This window comes from Sinohyriopsis cumingii, chromosome 7 (assembly GCF_028554795.1).
Source record: "Sinohyriopsis cumingii isolate HCF-2022 chromosome 7, ASM2855479v2, whole genome shotgun sequence".
In the NCBI taxonomy this organism is placed as follows: Eukaryota; Metazoa; Mollusca; class Bivalvia; order Unionida; family Unionidae; genus Sinohyriopsis; species Sinohyriopsis cumingii.
Genome location: NC_142967.1, coordinates 120,969,406 through 120,991,724, shown reverse-complemented (window position 1 = coordinate 120,991,724; position 22,319 = coordinate 120,969,406). Strand labels below are relative to the sequence as shown.

General features: G+C 36.4%; 1 protein-coding gene across 1 annotated transcript in view; it reads right to left on the bottom strand.

Moving 5' to 3' along the window:
- Nucleotides 1–22,319, bottom strand: part of LOC149796043 (uncharacterized) — a 66,357-nt gene that overhangs the window by 40,503 nt on the left and 3,535 nt on the right. Inside the window, exons 2-8 of the mRNA XM_089965960.1 lie at nucleotides 19,761–19,799; nucleotides 17,508–17,643; nucleotides 16,827–17,021; nucleotides 14,988–15,262; nucleotides 11,789–11,907; nucleotides 8,843–9,017; nucleotides 152–342 (exon numbers count right to left, since the gene is read on the bottom strand). Of these exons, the coding sequence (XP_089822086.1) occupies nucleotides 152–342; nucleotides 8,843–9,017; nucleotides 11,789–11,907; nucleotides 14,988–15,262; nucleotides 16,827–17,021; nucleotides 17,508–17,643; nucleotides 19,761–19,799 (1,130 nt within the window). The remainder of the gene's footprint in view (nucleotides 1–151; nucleotides 343–8,842; nucleotides 9,018–11,788; nucleotides 11,908–14,987; nucleotides 15,263–16,826; nucleotides 17,022–17,507; nucleotides 17,644–19,760; nucleotides 19,800–22,319) is intronic.

Genomic DNA, 22,319 nt, shown 5'->3' with positions numbered 1-22,319 from the left:
GAAATATAAACTGGTTTGCCACATTTACTGCATGAAGTATGAACTGGTTGTGAGTTAGGAAGCCAGTGGCTAAATTGGTTCCAATACATAAGTGAGTTGACCTTATTAATGCCCAAAACATTTCTAACATGACAAATTTTCTGCATTATACCTTTGAGTAAGTTTTACATTCATCTCGTGTTCCTTGGTTTCTTTATCTAGTCTATGTGATCTAACAAAAGATTTCCAAGCATTCCATGTTCGAAAGAGTAATTTCCAGTCTGCCATGGCTCTGGCTTTCCCCATTTGCAGCTGACGTTCCAAAACAACATTGTACCAGGAAGAAAAATGTCTCTGAAGAGTCTGTTTGGGTAAAAAATAAACCAATAATTTTATAATACATCAATCAGAGTATATTCTGTCATCAGGTACATAATAATGATGTGGAATAAAAAATAAGGCTGTTACAAGACAAAATTATTCATCTTTTCAGTTATTTCCCATATAAAAGCTAAAGGTGTTACTATCTGCTACAGTCAGTTAATTGTTACAGTAATAAAAGAAATGAAAAACAAAGCTAAATGAAACAAAGCAAAAGAATTAAAGGCCAGAAATTAAAACAAGGCAATATTTTGTGTAGTATTATATATTTTGTATAGAAAAACAGCTATCATCTACAAAGTCTGGTTCAGATAAACAATGTAAAACTAATAATATTATCTGGAAACCATTTTTATTCTTTCTGTCAGTGACCTTGACAAAAATAATAAGGTTCTATTTGCCCTTTAAGTTGGACAACCACAATTATTTTAAAACTGTAGATGGCAAAGATCTAATGTTATTACAAGGAAATTAACACAGTAACCTTGACCTTTGAGCTTTGACCCTGAATTTGACAGGATTCTTCCTCAACCCAAGTGCAACCCACCCACAAAATCTGGTAACTGTTAATGGTGGAGAACTCAATTGCAAAAAGCAAAATTGGTAACAAGGGGATGGATATACGGATGGACAACTCCACATCATAATACTTTATGGTAAGCATATGAAATTGTAAGCTCTTCCTTGCAATTGTTTTATGTCACCATAGGAGTAAAGTTAAGATCTAAGTTTGGAGAAAGAGCAGAAAGAGAAATAAATGGAAGCAGAATAACAGTAAGATCACTTCTAATTTTTGATACTGCCTATTTTATAAATCAATGAGTTTATGAAAAAGTAATGTATCTTGGTTGAAAATGAAATATATCTTGGTTAAAAATGTCATGTACCTTGGTTAAAAATGTAATGTACCTTGGTTAAAAAAATAAAGTGAACCTTGGTTAAAAATGTAATGCACCTCGGTTAATAATGTATATACATTTGATGAGAGGAATCAATATTAGAACGCTTTTGAATATCAAAAACATAACAATGCTGCATTTTCAAAACTTGTAGAAATTATAAGACGCCCTAGATTTGGTATTTTAGAAAGACAAATGTATTCTACATATTGACTCAGATGTGTGAGGGAGGAAATTAGGATACACCATAGAATACATTGAATATATTTATTCTTGCATTTTAAAGGTCTGAAGCTTTGTGAAAAAGCACATTTTAAGTAAATTACATTCTTATGAAAAATTGAACTTTATAATGCTATCATTAAAAAACCGTTATCTATTTTCTCTTTATTCTACTGCTAGGTAGCTGCCAACTTGATGTCTATCAGTCTAAACTGGATGTCTATCAGTCTAAATTGAGTGATAAACTATCAGTCTAAACTGAGTGATAAATCAATGAGGATGCATGCATTTGCAGAAGGGTGTGGAAGGGTTTAATAGACATGTAACCTGGTAAGTATTCTTAGAGACACATAATTTACTATAAAATGCATCTCATACATTGAATACAATAACCTTGATCACAATAATGTCAGAAAATAGGTATCAGGAGGAGAAATTAGATAAGCATCTAGCCTCTATCATGGGTATCCTTCAAAAAAGCATCCAGAATCAACCACAGGCATCCTTCAAATAAGCATCCAGCCTCTACCATGGGTATCCTTCAAATAAGCATCCAGCCTCAACTATGGGTATCCATCAAATAAGCATCCAGACTCTACCATGGGTATCCATCAAACAAGCATCCAGCCTCTAGCATGGGTATCCATCAAATAGGCATCCAACATCTACCATGGGTATACTTCAAATAAGCATCCAGCCTCTACCATGGATATCCATCAAATAAGCATCCAGCCTCAACCAAAGGTATTCTTCAAAAAAGCATCCAGCCTCTACCATGGGTATCCATCAAATAAGCATCCAGCCTCAACTAAGGGTATCCTTCAAATAAGCATCCAGCCTCTACCATGGGTATCCTTCAAATAAGCATCCAGTCTCAACCATGGGTATCCTACAAAAAAGTATCCAGCCTCTACCATTGGGATCCATCAAAGAAGCATCCAGCTTCAACTATGGGTATCCATCAAATAAGCATCCAGCCTCTATCATGGGTATCCATCAAATAAGCATCCAGCCTCTACCATGGGTATCCTTCAAAAAAGCATCCAGCCTCAACTATGGGCATCCTTTAAATAAGCATCCAGCCTCAACCATGGGTATCCTTCACATAAGCAACCAGACTCTACCATGGGTATCCATCAAATAAGCATCCAGCTTAAACTATGGGTATTCATCAAATAAGCATCCAGCCTCTACCATGGTTATCCTTCAAATAAGCATCCAGCCTCTACCATGGGTATCCTTCAAATAAGCATACAGCCTTGACCATGGATATACATCAATTAAGCATCCAGCCTCTACCATGGGTATCCATTATATAAGCATCCAGCCTCAACCACGGGTCTCCATTAAATAAGTATCCAGCTTGGGTCTCCATCAAATAAGCACACAGCCTCTACCATGGGTATCCATCAAATAAACATCCAGCCTCTACCATGGGTATCCATCAATTAAGCATCCAGCCTCAACTATGGGAATCCTTCAAATAGGCATTGAGCCTCTACCATGGGTATTTATCAAATAAGCATCCAGCCTCAACCATGGGTATCCATCAAATAAGCATCCAGCCTCTACCAAGGGTATCCATCAAATAAGCATCCAGCTGCAACTATGGGTATCCATCAAATAAGCATCCAGCCTCAACCATGGGTATCCTTCATATAAGTATCCAGTCTCTACCATGGGCATCCATCAAATAAGCATCCAGACTCTACCATAGGTATCCATCAAATAAGCATCCAGCCTCTACCATGGGTATCCATCAAATAAGCATCCAGCCTGTACCATGGGTATCCATTAAATAAGCATCCAGCTAAGGTCTCCATCAAATAAGCACCCAGCCTCTACCATGGGTATCCAACAAATAGGAATCCAGCCTCAACCATGGGTATCCTTCAAATAAGCATCCAGCTTGGGTCTCCATCAAATAAGCACACAGCCTATATCATGGGTATCATCAAATAAGCATCCAGCCTCAACCATGGGTATCCATCAAAAAAGTATCCAGCCTCTACCCTGGGTCTCCATGAAATAAGCATCCAGCCTCTACCTTGGGTATCTTTCAAATAAGAATCCAGCCTATACCATGGGTATCCTTCAAATAAGCATCCAGCCTATACCATAGGTATCCTTCAAATAAGCATCCAGCCTCAGCCATGGGTATTCAAATAAGCTTCCAGCCTCAACTATGGATATCCATCAAATAAGCATCCAGCCTCTACCATGGGTATCCATCAAATAATAATCCAGCCTCTACCATAGGTATCCATCAAATAAGCATCCAGCCTCAACCATGGGTATCCATTAAATAAGCCTCCAGTTTGGGTCTCCATCAAATAAGCACCCAGCCTCAACCATGGGTATCCATTAAATAAGCATCCAGCTTGGATCATCATCAAATAAACACCCAGCCTCTACCATGGGTATTCATCAAATGAGCATTCAGCCTCAATGATGGGTATCCATCAAATAAACACCCAGCCTCAACGATGGGTATTCATCAAATAAGCACCCAACCTCAACCATGAGTATCCATCAAATAAGCATCCAGCCTCTTCCATTTATATACTTTAAATGAGCATGCAGCCTCTACCATGGTTATCTTCAAATAAACAACTATGGGTATCAGTCAAATAAGTATTCAGTCTCAACAATAGGTATCCATCCAATAAGCATCCAGCCTCAACCATGAGTATCCAACAAATAAGTATCCAGCCTCATCAATGGATATTCATCAAATAAGCATCCAGCCTCTTCCATTTATATACTTTAAATGAGCATGCAGCCTCTACCATGGTTATCTTCAAATAAACAACTATGGGTATCAGTCAAATAAGTATCCAGCCTCAACAATGGGTATCCATCCAATAAGCATCCAGCCTCTACCATGGATGTCCTTCCAATCAGCATCCAGCCTCTACCATGAGTATCCATCTAATAGGCATTCAGCCTCAACCATGGGTATCCATCAAATAAGCATCCAGCCTCTACCACAGGCATCCATTAAATAAGCATCCAGCTTGGATCTCCATCAAATAAGCACCCAGCCTCTACCACGGGTATCAGCACATAAGCATCCAGCCTCTACCATGGGTATCCTTCAAATAAGCATCCAGCCTCTACCATGGGTATCCTTCAAATAAGCATCCAGCCTCTACCATGGCTATCCTTCAAATAAGCATCCAGTCTCAACCATGGGTATCCTACAAAAAAGTATCCAGCCTCTACCATTGGGATCCATCAAAGAAGCATCCAGCTTCAACTATGGGTATCCATCAAATAAGCATCCAGCCTCTATTATGGGTATCCATCAAATAAGCATCCAGCCTCTACCATGGGTATCCTTCAAAAAAGCATCCAGCCTCAACTATGGGCATCCTTTAAATAAGCATCCAGCCTCAACCATGGGTATCCTTCACATAAGCATCCAGACTCTACCATGGGTATCCATCAAATAAGCATCCAGCTTAAACTATGGGTATTCATCAAATAAGCATCCAGCCTCTACCATGGTTATCCTTCAAATAAGCATCCAGCCTCTACCATGGGTATCCTTCAAATAAGCATACAGCCTTGACCATGGATATACATCAATTAAGCATCCAGCCTCTACCATGGGTATCCATTATATAAGCATCCAGCCTCAACCATGGGTCTCCATTAAATAAGTATCCAGCTTGGGTCTCCATCAAATAAGCACACAGCCTCTACCATGGGTATCCATCAAATAAACATCCAGCCTCTACCATGGGTATCCATCAATTAAGCATCCAGCCTCAACTATGGGTATCCATCAAATAAGCATCCAGCCTCAACCATGGGTATCCATCAAATAAGCATCCAGCTGCAACTATGGGTATCCATCAAATAAGCATCCAGCCTCAACCATGGGTATCCTTCATATAAGTATCCAGCCTCTACCATAGGCATCCATCAAATAAGCATCCAGACTCTACCATAGGTATCCATCAAATAAGCATCCAGCCTCTACCATGGGTATCCATCAAATAAGCATCCAGCCTGTACCATGGGTATCCATTAAATAAGCATCCAGCTAAGGTCTCCATCAAATAAGCACCCAGCCTCTACCATGGGTCTCCATCAAATAAGCACCCAGCCTCAACCATGGGTATCCATTAAATAAGCATCCAGCTTGGATCATCATCAAATAAGCACCCAGCCTCTACCATGGGTATTCATCAAATGAGCATTCAGCCTCAATGATGGGTATCCATCAAATAAACACCCAGCCTCAACGATGGGTATTCATTAAATAAGCACCCAACCTCAACCATGAGTATCCATGAAATAAGCATCCAGTCTCTTCCATTTATATACTTTAAATGAGCATGCAGCCTCTACCATGGTTATCTTCAAATAAATAACTATGGGTATCAGTCAAATAAGTATTCAGTCTCAACAATAGGTATCCATCCAATAAGCATCCAGCCTCAACCATGAGTATCCAACAAATAAGTATCCAGCCTCATCAATGGATATTCATCAAATAAGCATCCAGCCTCTTCCATTTATATACTTTAAATGAGCATGCAGCCTCTACCATGGTTATCTTCAAATAAACAACTATGGGTATCAGTCAAATAAGTATCCAGCCTCAACAATGGGTATCCATCCAATAAGCATCCAGCCTCTATCATGGATGTCCTTCCAATCAGCATCCAGCCTCTACCATGAGTATCCATCTAATAGGCATTCAGCCTCAACCATGGGTATCCATCAAATAAGCATCCAGCCTCTACCACGGGCATCCATTAAATAAGCATCCAGCTTGGATCTCCATCAAATAAGCACCCAGCCTCTACCACGGGTATCAGCACATAAGCATCCAGCCTCTACCATGGGTATCCTTCAAATAAGCATCCAGCCTCTACCATGGGTATCCTTCAAATAAGCATCCAGACTCTACCATGGGTATCCTTCAATTAAGCATCTAGCCTCTACCATGGGTATCCATCAAATATTCATCCAGCCTCTACCATAGGTATCCATCAAATAAGCATCCAGCCTCAACCATGGGTATCCATTAAATAAGCCTAAAGCTTGGGTCTCCATCAAATAAGCACCCAGCCTCTACCATGGGTATCCAACAAATAAGCATCTAGCCTCAACCATGGGTATCCATTAAATAAGCATCCAGCTTGGATCTCCATCAAATAAGTACCCAGCCTCTACCATGGGTATCCATCAAATAAGCATCCAGCCTCAATGATGGGTATCCATCAAATAAGCACCCAGCCTCAACCATGAGTATCCATCCAATAAGCATCCAGCCTCAACAATGGGTATTCATCAAATAAGCACCCAGCCTCTTCCATTTATATACTTTAAATGAGCATGCAGCCTCTACCATGGTTATCTTCAAATAAACAACTATGAGTATCAGTCAAATAAGTATCCAGCCTCAACAATGGGTATCCATCCAATAAGCATCCAGAGTCTACCATGGATGTCCTTCCAATCAGCATCCAGCCTCTACCATGAGTATCCATCTAATAGGCATTCAGCCTCAACCATGGGTATCCATCAAATAAGCATCCAGTCTCTACCATGAGCATCCATTAAAAAAGCATCCAGCCTCTACCATGGGTATCAATCAAATAAGCATACAGCCTCAACCTTGGGTATTCTTTAAATAGGCATACAGCCTCAACCATAGGTATACTTCAAATAGGCATACAGCTTCAACCATGAGTATCCTTTGAATAGGCATCTAGCCTCAACCATGGGTATCCATCAAATAAGCATCCAGCCTCAAAAATGGGTATCCTTCAAATAAGCATCCAGCCTCTACCATGGGTTTCCATCAAACAGCCTGTACCATGGGTATCCTTCAAAAAAGCATCCAGCCACTACCATGGACATTCATCAACCAGCTTCCACCATTGATATTCTTCAAAAAATAACCCATCCAGTTTCAACCAAGAATCCATCAAAAGAATCCATCCATCCAGCCTCTACCATGGGTATTGATCAACAGAAAATAAGGTTTAAATCCCTATATAATGGATGAACTAGTTCCTAACATGGAGGTGGCACAACTTATAGCTACAAGATGTCAATACAGACATTAAAGTAACAAATAACACTTACTGTGTAAAAATCTGGGTAAATCCAGCAAAAACACTCAATGCAAACCGATAAGGAGGTAGTGCTGACATCAACTTGTTCTGGTGGTTGCAGGGCCACAGCCACTTAACATTCCTAATTCAATTCTCATTTCTGCAAAGCTAGATCTCAAAGACAGAATCTCGAGAAGGTTGAGCATGGATGAAGTCTTGCATCACTGCCTCACATGACATATCAATTAAAAATATATGACCACTTTTAGCCAGCCTGGTGAGAGCAATCGATTCTTGCTATTAAGCCTGGATGCATCATTAGGATCATATAACCTGCTTACCTGATATGGAAATAGTTCTAACCCATTAAATGGGATTGCATCACACTGTATACTGCAGTTCTGGCCTAGTAAAAAACCTGTTGGAACAGTACCTTCAGTGAGGTTGAGCCAAACTAATATCCATGAAAGATTCCACATAAGAAACATGTGGACTTAGTTGGGCCTATTTATGCAAAATATCGCCAGCAAATCTGATAAAATTATGTCATTATTGTAGCTTATATCCACACTATCATGATTTCCAAATGTGTTGGAAATAATGGAATGGTAAACTCTGATAGCAGTAGGTGCTAACTCCCCCCACCCCCACTGGACAAAACAGATCCTGGGGTTATATATCACTAGAATAAAGAGATTGTTCACCAAAACTTATCGAACCTGAAAGAATCACAAGAATCATAACCATGAGCAAGGCTTCTGGATCAGGAACTGGTGAGATGAAGGTGGGCAGTTTGTGGTTTCACCTTGCTACAAAATGGACTATAACTGAATACCTAGATGGATGGGTAGAATTTTTGAGTTTACTTTTATTGGATATCAAGAGGCAGCACATTATGATGTTGATTCTACTGAGGCAAAAGCTGAAACTGCTACACTTGGTGGGTAAGCTCAGTGTGGTGGTATGGTAAGAGTTGCTTTCCTTTGTCCATCTGATATTTACATGTAAGGGCTGGACTTGAGAAGCATCAGTTGTTATTTCCTAATATTGATGTGATCATGTGATCATGTATCCAACAAAGAAATAACATATCTGTTGGTTTTAAATTTGTTGCTTGGAGAAGGGGTACTAATGCATCAATGAAGGATAAATATTCGATGAATCACCCAATTCTTGGTTCAAAGCAATCATAAAATCCAAATAAAAAGAGTACTCTGTAAATAAAATACGAATTGATGGTATAAAGAAGAAACACCTAGATTAAACAGGAAAACTTTAACTGACCTTTAGATTCTCAGCAACTTGTTTTGCTGCCATTTCCTCAAGTCTTGACTTGATTTTTCGTTGTCTTTCTTCTGCTTTTCTCCTTTCTTCAAGCCTTACTCTCATTTCCTCATCTTGTTCCATGCTTACTTGGGCTGAAGCCATTTGTATGATCGCTTCTTTCTCCTCTTTTTCTCTGTCAAAATATTTTTCTGTTACTACAAATAGTCTCTCACTATAGTGAACAATTCATAAGAATAATTTTCAACAATGAGGCTATTATGACCTCAATCACAACAGTAGTGAATGATTGTACTATTGTAGTTCTCATTTTCCTTGAATATTTTCTGGAGATGGTATCAACCCATATATATATATATATTTACAAACAAACATAAACATAGTGGTGGTTGTTTAGTATTTTTAAATTTTCCAATTTGCCATTACAGCAGAAAATTTACAAATGTCATGCAAAATGGAGATAACAATTAAAATGCACTCTGGCCATTTCTGATGTGTAAGACCAAAAGCTTATATTTCATGCATGACAAATATATGTATATCTAGAATAAACTGTGGTGACAAAAAAACAAAAGACAAAATATATATGCATCAAAAACTAGAAATATGCCATCTGTCCTTGCACTTTTTTCTGATGAGGTGAATTTACGAAATTGGGCATTATGCTAAAAAGTGAGTTTAATCTTTCAAAGCTTTAATTCTGGAGCAAGTTTGGTATTTAATAAAAAGAAAATGTTCTTTTCTTGTTTAAATACCTGATATATTTCATGTTGTAGTATCCAAAATGATATACAGTAATGATTGCTTAGAACACTTCCCTGGGGAGTGTGAGTTTTAGAATGTTATAAATGAGAAATGTTTTACTGAAAATCACATCCTTTTCTTTTTTTTCAAGACATTTATGTACTTGTCTATGTTGATGATGTTGGACATATATGCCATATAATGGTTGCTTAGAACACTTCCCTGGGGACTGTGAGTTTTGGAATGTTATAACAGAGAAATGTTTTACTGAAAATCTCATCCTTTTCTTTTTTTTCAAGACATTTATGTACTTGTCTATGTTGATGATGTTGGACATATATGCAGTAAACAATTTATGGTATAATTACTGTCAGAATTTGTATGTAATGGTGATACAATTTTCAAACATTTGGATAAATACGTTATTATTATGAAGACAATAAAAAGATACATCAGTAAGTTTTAGCATCTGATGAAGTGTCAACATACATGTACATATTCATGCCTGTGAATTACGTGAAATCATCTTTACTCAGTAACTCCATTTCTTCCTGGCCATCACCTATTTTACAAACAATACCCTCATAGTATAACAAATTTACATTTGAATTGTTGGTATCACAGACATGGTTGTGCCACTGTCACAATGAACATAATCCAAGAAAACAATATCCTCAATACCAAACAGACATCATATACCATAGTAAGAAGGACAATAGTATCTTCGATATTAAATAGGCATCATATACCATAGCAAGAGGGACAATAATATCCTCGATACCAAATAGGAATCATACACCATAGCAAGAGGGACAATAGTATCCTCGATACCAAATAGGAATCATACACCATAGCAAGAGGGACAATAATATCCTCAATACCAAATAGACATCATATACCATAGCAAGAGGGACAATAGTATCCTCAATACTAAATAGGCATCATATACCATAGCAAGAGGGACACTAATATCCTCAATACCAAATACGAATCATACACCTTAGCAAGAGGGACAATAGTATCCTCAATACCAAATAGGCATCATATACCTTAGCAAGAGGGACAATAGCATCCTCAATACCAAATAGGCATCATATACCTTAGCAATAGGGACAATAATATCCTCAATACTAAATAGGCATCATGTACCATAGCAATAGGGACAATAATATCCTCAATACCAAATAGGCATCATATATCTTAGCAAGAGGGACAATAGTATCCTCAATACTAAATAGGCATCATATACCTTAGCAATAGGGACAATAATATCCTCAATACCAAATAGGCATCATATACCATAGCAATAGGGACAATAATATCCTCAATACCAAATAGGCATCATATACCATAGCAATAGGGACAATAATATCCTCAATACTAAATAGGCATCATATAACTTAGCAATAGGGACAATAATATCCTCAATACTAAATAGGCATCATGTACCATAGCAATAGGGACAATACTATCCTCAATACCAAATAGGCATCATATACCTTAGCAAGAGGGACAATAATATCCTCAATACTAAACAGGCATCATATACCATAGCAATAGGGACAATACTATCCTCAATACCAAATAGGCATCATATACCTTAGCAAGAGGGACAATAATATCCTCAATACTAAACAGGCATCATATACAAGAGGGATAATAATATCCTCAATACTAAATAGGCATTATATACCATAGCAAGAGGGACAACAGTAACCCAAGTCAGACAGTGTTGGTGATATCAGGGAAGACAGTGTTGGTGATGTCGGTAGAGACAGTGCTGGTGATGTTGGTGTTGCTGATGTCAGTGAAGACAGTGTTGGTAACACCAGTCAGACAGTGTTGGTGATGTCAGTGAAGACAATGTTGGTGATGTTAGTGTTGAAGACAGTGTTGGTTTTGCCAGTCAGATAGTGTTGTTGGTAATGCCAGTGTTGCTGATGTCAGTGAAGACAGAGTTGTTGATGTTAGTCAAGACAATGTTGTTGATGTCAGTCAAGACAGTATTGGTGATGCCAGTCAAGACAGTGTTGCTGATGTCAGTCAAGACAGTGTTAGTAATGCCAGTCAGGCAGTATTGGTATTTTAAGTCAGACAGTGTTGGTGAGGTCAGTCAGACATAGTTGGTGATAACCAGAAATTCAAAATTTATTCTGTGCATTCATTTAAAATCTTTATCAAACACAGATTACAGTAACCTGCCTTCTCCTTTTCTCTTCAGTCTGTTGTTTTTCATCGGCCATTAGTTTTCGGATCACAGCCATCTCTTTTCGGATCTCCATCTCTTCCTTTTTCATTTTGAGAGCCTTGTCACGATCCTCCTGAAATGTAATAGGATAATGTCTCCTATCATGTCACTTACTTGAAAGATGTATTACAAATTATTTTTTTTATAACTAATTGCATAACAAGTTCCTACTACTGTCTGACAGCATGTGCTGTGATGAATCTGATGTCTGTATATTGTCCACTTTTTGGTCAAGGAAACCAAAGCAACTGCAGGGAACCATTATGCTTAGATGTGACCATATACATGTATACATATTGCAACTGCTGAGTGAATCCAGGACCATACACGTGCTAAGTTTGTTCTATATTAATTTACAATTTTTGTTCATCCCAATATGCTGTACCTTTTTTATAATATACATTACACAGCTTAGAATATCTTCACCTTTACTACAATTCACCATACCAACATTTCACAGTTAGTGATGGCTGCACATTTACTACAATTGAACATACCTACATTACTAGTGATAGCTGCACCTTTACTCAATTCAACACATCTACATTACACAGCTAGTGACAGCACCTTTTCTACAATTCAATATACCTACATTACACAGCTAGTGATAGCTGTACCTTCACTATAATTCAACATACCTACATTACACAGCTAGTGATAGCTGTACCTTTTCTACAATTCAACATATTTACATCACACAGCTAGTAACACCTGGTTTATTATGGCCTGTGAATTTTATGCTATTAACTGTTTTCTAATACAGAAACTTCCCATTTCATTTGTTTTTTTGCATATGCTATATGTTCTCACACTGACTGACATGTAGCTCTTAACAGTGTATTTGTCTAACCTTCCAGATGTATTCCTTGCTTCAATATGGAATAAAGTCTAAGTTATGAAAGTGTTTTATTTTCAACTGATATATTAATTATGAAGAAAGAAAAAATAATTACTCAGATACATCTGCTTACAAACTGTTCCAGGAATCTTGCAAAAGAATCTAAACCCTCAGATTATACCTGACTGCTCCGGTGGCCTAGTTGTTAGAGTGTTCGCCTTGGATACGGGAGGTCATGGGTTCAATCCCCAGCTGAGTCATACCAAAGACTTGTTAAAAAATGTTGCTAACAGCTGTCTTGCTTGGCGCTCAGCATTAAGAGGTCAATGTTAGGACTGGTCGGCCCAGTGTCAGGATAATAAGACTGGGTGGGACATCATGCTACATGTCTGCAGCATGATGCCCCAGTGCTTGATATCACTATAAACTGCCACACTGCAGACATCGTAGCAATATGACTGAAAAATTGTTAAAGCTATGTTAAAAATCCAAATCACACACACACACTCACACACACACACAGAATATACCTCCAGGTTAAAACTTTCAACAAATGCTGGAACTCTGCAAACATTGCAAGGTCCTGATACCATACAAATGAGACCCTTATACATATGAAGTTCATTTTTCCAAATCTTATTCATCCAGATAACTGGCACATTGAAACCAAATCTTATTCATCCAGATAACTGGCACATTGAAAACAAATCTTATTCATCCAGATCACTGGCACATTGAAAACAAATCTTATTCATCCAGATAACTGGCACATTGAAACCAAATCTTATTCATCCAGATAACTGGCACATTGAAAACAAATCTTATTTATCCAGATAACTGACACATTGAAACCAAATCTTATTCATCCAGATAACTGGCACATTGAAAACAAATCTTATTCATCCAGATAACTGACACATTGAAACCAAATCTTATTCATTCAGATAACTGGCACATTGAAAACAAATCTTATTCATCCAGATAACTGGCACATTGAAACCAAATCTTATTCATCCAGATAACTGGCACATTGAAACCAAATCTTATTCATCCAGATAACTGGCACATTGAAACCAAATCTTATTCATCCAGATAACTGGCACATTGAAAACAAATCTTATTCATCCAGATAACTGACACATTGAAACCAAATCTTATTCATTCAGATAACTGGCACATTGAAACCAAATCTTATTCATCCAGATAACTGGCACATTGAAACCAAATCTTATTCATCCAGATAACTGGCACATTGAAACCAAATCTTATTCATCCAGATAACTGGCACACTGAAACCAAATCTTATTCATCCAGATAACTGGCACAATGAAACCAAATCTTATTCATCCAGATAACTGGCATATTGAAACCAAATCTTATTCATCCAGATAACTGGCACAATGAAACCAAATCTTATTCATCCAGATAACTGGCACATTGAAACCAAGTTTGCACATTTTCTACAATCTAATTAATGTATATTCATTCATACAAACTCTTTTTAAATATAAACTTATGCAAATGACCTGTGCTGGGTTTTTTATATTTTTTTAAACAAATGACAAAGGAGTAAAAGTCTTCCAGTAGCCTTGGATGAAAAGTAGGATGTAAAGTAAAGTGAGTACAAGTCTTTGTGTAACCTTGGATGCAGAGTAAAATGCAACCATAATGTAAATTTACTACACTGTCTCAGTTTTTATCTGAAATAAAGAAATTGTTTGCATTTTGGGAACTGGTGGAAATGTCAAGATTGCTGTCTGGTTGAACATAAATGATTAAACATCAATTTTAATTGGTTGGTGATATTTTCTTACATGTTTTCACTGGTGGTGTCATCATTTGAATGGTTTGACCAGCACTGTGTCCTCTGCCTTGTTGTTGGCATTCATTTTTGTGCTATACAAAATAAGAATATCTAACTGGATGCTTTTACTTTTCCTGCTAGACTTTATTGCAAAATAATCAATTAAGACTATTTATATTCAAGTACAAAAATCATAACTACATGCATTGTTGCTTGACATTTTGTTACCAGTTTTTTATTATTTTGATTAATCATTACACCAATACTGAATTCCCTTTACCCATGAAGCAAATCATTCCATCCCAAGCGATCTTTTTGAGAACAATTATCATCAGATCAATTTTCACAACTCGGGGAAATAATTATAGTTTCTCTAGATATACAAACTGCAATCTGGGTTGTGGAATAGAGTACATATTAACCACTTCTGGCACATACACCATACCCCCATAATGTTTGGAAAAAATCTGGATCTGAAGAAAATTATGTAGTGAACTCTGATAATTTTTACCTTAGCAAGAATTTGTTTGGCCTCTGAATAGGCCTCCTTTTTAGCCTGAATTTCCCGATGCCTTTTCTCAAGTTCCTTCTGTCTCCTTTCTCTGTTCTCTTTCACCTGCTGATGTCGAAGTTGCATTTTTGTTCGTGGATCTTTGTGTTTTGACAACTCATCAAAACCAAGGTCCTGTGTGAAACTCTTTTTGATAAGCTCTTTTCCCATCATGTTCTGGAGGACAGTTGACACAGCTTCACTATCATCCATTTCATACAAATGGCTATAAGGGTCTGTAGAAAAAAAAGAAACATTTAATGTCAATTTTTCTTGAGAGTTTGCAATACACTTACTAATTAATCGAGTCCAACTATACTCTATTGAACTGTACTGTATTGAACTGTACTGTATTGTACTGCACTGTATTGAACTGTACTGTATTGTACTGTACTGTATTGTACTGTACTGTATTGAACTGTACTGTATTGAACTCTGCCATGTTCAGGTGTACAGCACACATGTATCATGTGCATACATTAATCTTTCTTCATTGTGTCTTAATTGTGATGATACACATTACTACTGCCTACTGCATTACAGTGCAGTGTAAAACATAGTCCTAATAGGAGTTTTCAAAATGTAAAGACTATACATTCAAATACACAAGGGGTGGACAAATTCTCCAAAAATATGGAAGCCCACTGGATAACCATATTGAAAAATCAAGTTGCCCAGCAAACACATCTGGATGTCTGAATAAATATTTATAAAAACAAAATCAGAAAAAATAAAGGACCAAGATAAGGGTCAAAAGTTAATTTTGAGAACATTTTAAGCTGTATACAAGGTCAGGTCTTTTACTTAAATTTTAGTAAAAAAAAAACATGAAAAACATCAGGTAGACTAGAAATTCCAAGGAGAAAATCAGTGTCCTGAACACAGATCCAAGTAAACATGTTTACAAATGTTATCGTAAGATTAAGTCTACACTCATGGACAAAAGTTAGCTTTGTAATATACTGTTTACAAAATGACCCTTACACGTCAGAATGGTAACAAGGTCATTCAGTACGATCAATAATCTCATTAATATGTACAGCTCTTACTCATTACTGAAATCATCCAAGATTCTGATGATATAAACCCAAATTTGATTGAAATCAGGTCAAAAATACAGAGTCCACCATGCTAACAAGAAAAAGATGATGGACAGATGATGGACAACTCATGACCAATGCAGGGCTATACCATAAGCTCATTGGTATTTGTGAGGTGAGCACAAACTTAATTGTTAAGGCCCATTACTTTGTTGAAAATGATGTCAGGAGATTAAGTCCTCTAAAGAACACATCTATCAATAGGATAATATTCAGTTGCATATTCAGTGGTTTCTGACATATGATAGTTGTAAACAATTCCCAATGCTATGAAATTACGGACAATACATACAGCTCTGTCAAAAATAAAGCAGATGACTTAAAATACTAAAATGTAAATCTATACTGAAAGAGGCAGTACTCACATTAAACTGAGTTCAGATATGTAAGCAACTTGCATTAATGAAGATCTGAAATTAATCAACATGGCCCAAACTCTGTCATAAATGAATCATAAAAATGAAATCCACCACAAAGCAAAATCATGATAAGTTGAGAGATTCATGAACTATTCTGGTTTAAAATAACTTCCTAAGAAAAGGCCCCTAACTCTGTATGGACTACAAATCTTTCCTGGTTATGAAAGTCTGAACTGAAGATAAAGTGATGAAATAGTTGAATTGATGAGAAGCCCTAAAAGAGTTAATCCTTGATGACATGGTTCTCAGGACTGGACAGTGTAATTTATCCATATACAAACCCTCTGGTTTGTTGGTCTTTCGACTGGACAACTGAAGCCCAAATTCCTCATAATTGTTGGCTAGAAGGTGGTCCCATTCTCGTTTAACATCAGACTCGACAGCCCTCTGATGCCATATGTCATCAACATTGTCTGGCTCATCATCCTTTCCAAAGTCAACCCTCTCAGACATCCACTGGGAAAGGAGTTCATGAGCTGCAGAAAATAAAATGTAAGCTCACCATATGATGTAAATAACACCAAAAAAAAACTTTCTGCAATAAAACAAGGCATTTTCCACACAAGTCTAAAAAAAATCAACATCTCAATCCAAATCTAATTAGTTGTAAGGGCTATGCTATTTACCAACAATCACCTCTTCTAAGAAAAGTGCAAACAACATCTGCCATAGCATAATGCCCCAAAAGATCAATGCCTACTATACTGGAATGAAATCATAAAAAAATGAACAATAATAGACAAGCACATTTCAAGTTGTCAAATCTGGGTGTATGCTGTTTGTAGTTTGACATGCCTTGCAAACACAGTACATGAACAGCATCAGGGAAGAAGACGGTTATTGATCCATTGTATACATGTCCTGCATAGTGACCATCAATTCAGAGACATATTTCTTATAATTGCATCATCTCATGATTGTAGAAATAAGAACTATGCTTGACGTTATGGGTAGATAAAAACCTTCAGTTTGGACTTGGTCATGCTCTTGGAGCTGTTCCTTTGTTGCCAGAGCAAGTGCCTTTCCTCTTGCCCTCCCACCGGAATGGTTGATCCCAAACACTTGTTCAGCTGCTCTATTAGATGCATCTTCCACTTTCTGATGGAGAAAATGGAATAAAAATTAATAAAACTTTACAAATGATCTAATAAAATAAACGATATCTGAAATCAGGTTCTACTCAAGGACTAAAAACGTTTTGAAGAAATCCCCCCTCCACTAATAAGAGTCTCTCAAAGGGACTGATGTTCTACTTGGTGAACAAATTTTCAGGAGTTTAAGCAAAGACCATTCTTCCTTTAAACTGTTGAGTTCAGGAACCATCTCAGATATTCTTCACTGAGAAGAAGATATTCAAATTAGCTGCCATGGTGGACATAATGGAGGTCATTTTGGCACCATTTTCATTTAGGACCAAGGAAACATCATTAGATGTCTTTTGGTTAAAATCCAATGTGTATGTAACCATCCATTCAGGAGGTGCAACAATAGCAAGAGTTTCAAGACAGCCATACTCGATGTACAATAGGTACCATTTTCAGTTTGGATCTACTATGTATCATAGAAAGTATATTAGCATATTGATGAAAACCCCATGTGTGAAATAACCACTTTTGGGGGAAGTGAAGACATGATAATAGTTTCAAGATGGTCACCATAGTGGATGACTGTTGACTAATGACAGAGAACAGATTTTGACCAGTAAAGTTAAAAATAGGAAATGTTAAAATTCTGGGCAACTTAATAAAGAAACAGTAGGAGGGCTTGAAATATGAATTTTAATTGTGATTTTTCTGTGCATTACTTGAATAATAAACATTATTTCTGAAACTGTTCATATAAGATTGACCATTTGAAATATTCCTATGAACCTTGTCCAGTCTCAACAAGTGATTTAAAACAAAAATAATCAATACAAAAATAACTGTACTTGTCACCCAATCAGAGTAATAGAATATTGTTTGTACCTAAATTATGTTCTTTACATTATAATTATTTACCTGGATTTTAACAAAATCCATCCCCCAGGATATTTCACATTTTTCTATATGGGGCAAATATTACTGACTTCCAACATAATATAAAATAATTCAGCAATAATTCTGTTTGAATCATCTGACCACTGCATTAATAAGATTTCTGTTTATAATACAACTAAAACTACTGATTTTATTTAATGGAACTGCAGAATTGTGACATAAATTGTGTGTTACACATAGAAAAATTATGATATGGGTTTCTTAACCTAAATAACATATTTTCCAAGTGGTACATGGTTCTCTGTGTGTGCATGTGTGATTTAGATTTTTAATGTAGCTTTAACAATTTTTCAGTCATATCACTATGATGTCTGCAGTGTGACAGTTTATAGTGATGTCTAGCACTTGGGCATCAGGCTGCTGACATGTAGCATGATGTCCCACCCAGTCACATTATCCTGTCACCAGGCTGACCAGTCCTAACGCTATCGTCTTAATGCTGAGTGCCAAGCGAGGCAGCTTTTAGTACAATTTTTCTATGTCTTTGGTATGACTTGGCCAGGCATCAAACCCATGACCTCCCGCATCCAAGGTGGATCCTCTAACCACTAGGCCACCAGTGTGGTCAATACAAGGTTGTATTATTCTAAATAACAAATTGGCCAAGTGATACATGGTTCTATTAACCAAAATAACAAATCAGTCAAGCGATAAATGATTATATTAACTTATATAACTCGAGTCATGTGATGACCGATTGGTATTTTGTTAGTTTGGATTTAATGCCATTTTTTAGCACATGATAGGCTATACATTGTCAGTCTATCTCTGGTCAAGGAAAAACCCAATATTTCCTGGGAAGAACGACCCACCCACTGGAAGCTACTGACAAGCCTTCTCACATGCCCACTCTGGCCAAGCTTGAGTCTCAAATCCACACTGACAGAGGTAAGATGTTGGTGATTTGCAAAGACAAGTGATAATTAATTATATTAAGGTAATGACTCGACAGTAAATTGATGTAAATAACTCAGTAATCAAGTGATAAAATAAAAGTTCATATTAAGTTTACAACTAAATAAGGAAACAGTTAAATTAATTGTTTTACAACCATGTTTGTTTCAGTTTAACCTAAAATTCAGATTTAAAATAAAGCTAGTATATAGGAGTGTTGATGCTCCATCATAATAACTTCTTCCAGATTAAACTCTTCGATGATCCTATGTCATATGTTACCTTAATCCAGTTCTGAATATCATCATTGGTACTCAGTTTCTGTAAATAAAGAAATAAAGTACTTATACAATGTTTCAACAACACTAGGTTAAAAACACCATTTAATTTTTAATAAGTATGATTAACTGATGATAATGTACCATGTTCCCTCATCCAGCCTGGGGTCTAAGGTACTCCACCAAAGTAGCACAAAATTACTTGTTGCTCTGGAAGATTTAGGTAGTTAAACTAACTGGCTAGTGGTACCCAGGCTACCCTTTAGAAAGTGCTTCCATAAATCACATTGTTATAATTTACATACAGTTGTTTCAGTTTCAAAACACAAGTCAAAATGATCACTTTTGGAAATTGAGCAGTGATATCTTGTGAGGGGAAGAGTTATTGGTCAATCAGTTACTTAACACATGCCTGTCAATATAGAAGACTTTATTTTGTCTGTGCTTCTAAGGCTGTAAACACTACATTTTTTCCTAGGGCTAATCATTCCTTGTTTGGGCTGAGGGGGGTATCTTAAAGTGGTAAATTACTGTCAGTCATTGTACATTTAATATGACAGCAAAGTCATTTTTGCTCTCATAACAAAATTGGTGAGATTTATGTTTTTCTGTGACTCAGTTGCCCAATTTGTCTGGTAGCATGTCCCCTGGTGTCATATTACCTACCAATATCTCCCATAAGGCAACATTTTTCAATGTTTTAGATTGTACTTATATTACCTTTTAAAATTTATAAATATTTGTAAGATTTTCAAGCAGTCAGTGGCATACTTGCCTTTGCAGCTTTCAAGCTAAGCCAGTCACTTGATTTGTGCAATGTAATATAACCCACTGATCTGGCAGCTCACAAACATTGACCATCAACAACCTTGGGGAGTGTCATTTTTTATGATGGCTTTCCAATAAAGATTGTATCAGCTGCTGAAACTGGTTGTTAGTGCTCACAGTGCAAGGCACTGGAAGCAATTAAAAACAAACTGGGCAACAAGTCAATTTGATTTCTACAATTCATTCAAAACTGTAAGTATTTAAGGTAGATGGAAGCTTAAATGGTTGATAAATTTTCCGAAATATGTTGGAGAGGCTCAATCATAGTCAAGTGATCAAAAGTTGTGATTTTGTTTCTCACCAATTTGAGAGAATTATTTTTAAAACAGTAAATGACAGTTTATCACCCTAAAGACAAAGACTGGCACTTTGAATATGTAATGTCTGTGAAAACTTTTGAGTGTGTTGGAGACATCCAAGTTCTTTTTTTTTTTTAAATTCCTGCCCCCAGATTGTACAGAAGAAAAAAAAACACTCTGATTTTTCAAAAAAACTCCCCATTTATACCCAGTATATTTGCTGAAACAAATGAATTTTTTTCCAGTGAAAGAAAAAACAATATCCTGGTTCAAAAGAAACTCTTAGATTCAAGTACTATTTTACAGTTAGTACTAGTATGAGCCTATGTGGTGTAGCAATGAAGCAGCTGGGTGTGATTCACACACAGAGCTTTTTCAGCCCACTATCAAAAGTTTGACCATATTCCATACATATACTGAAAGAAATTAAATATTCCTCTTATTTAATACATGAATTTTTACATGATATATTAAAATGATGTGTAAAACATAGCCTACCTTATTTATCTCATATTATCTTTTGGATCATCAGCCATATTAGTTCAACTTACAACTACTTCCATTTTCAGCCTCATTTTTTTGTGTGCTATATAAGGACATTGTTATCTTATTTGAAAACGTAAACAGGTTGTAAAAAATATGGTATGCATTGAATAACATATAGAATATCCAAATATGGCATAGCAAGCCTTATTTAGAAAATGAACTAAAGCAAGAATCTCTTGTTATTTGTCATGGTGGACAAAGTACAGATAGTATAAACATACCAATAAAATTTACCTGATATAGGCTTAATAACTTTACCATTTGCCAAAATTCCTAAAAACATGTTCATAACTCTACTTTAGTTATAGATTTTAACTAGTCATCATTTTGTCTTTGGCAATCATTTTATTTGCTCAATTGTATGGTATACAATGAAGTCACAGCCTTATGATATTGTAACTATACCCTCCCATTTGTTTGTAACTCCCATACCGATTTTTAAAAAAATAATTAACAAGGATATAAAAAAGGCACAAAACTTAGTCATTTCATTCAATGAATTATAATTTCTAACCTGATTGTCACCAAGGAGTCTCTAACACTGTCAAATTATTGGCATTTTAAAGCCAACTGAAGCTCCTGATGCAAACAAGCTAACAGACTGGTCACTGTCCATTTCTGGTTTCTAGAATAATCTGTTTGAGTAAAAACTGTGTCATCTACATCAGATTTTTTCAATGTCCAGTTTAAATATTTCTAAAACATATTGAACATATAAATAGCAGAAACTCTTGTATACATGTATTCAAAGAGATGTAAATCCAAAATTTACTGAATTACTTAAATTTTTAAAGACATTGAACTATATCATATCTGTTGCTTGAAAACATAGACTGGCCCAAGCAAACATGGCAACCGTGTTGCTAAAAAAACTCCCTTTTGAATTAAAA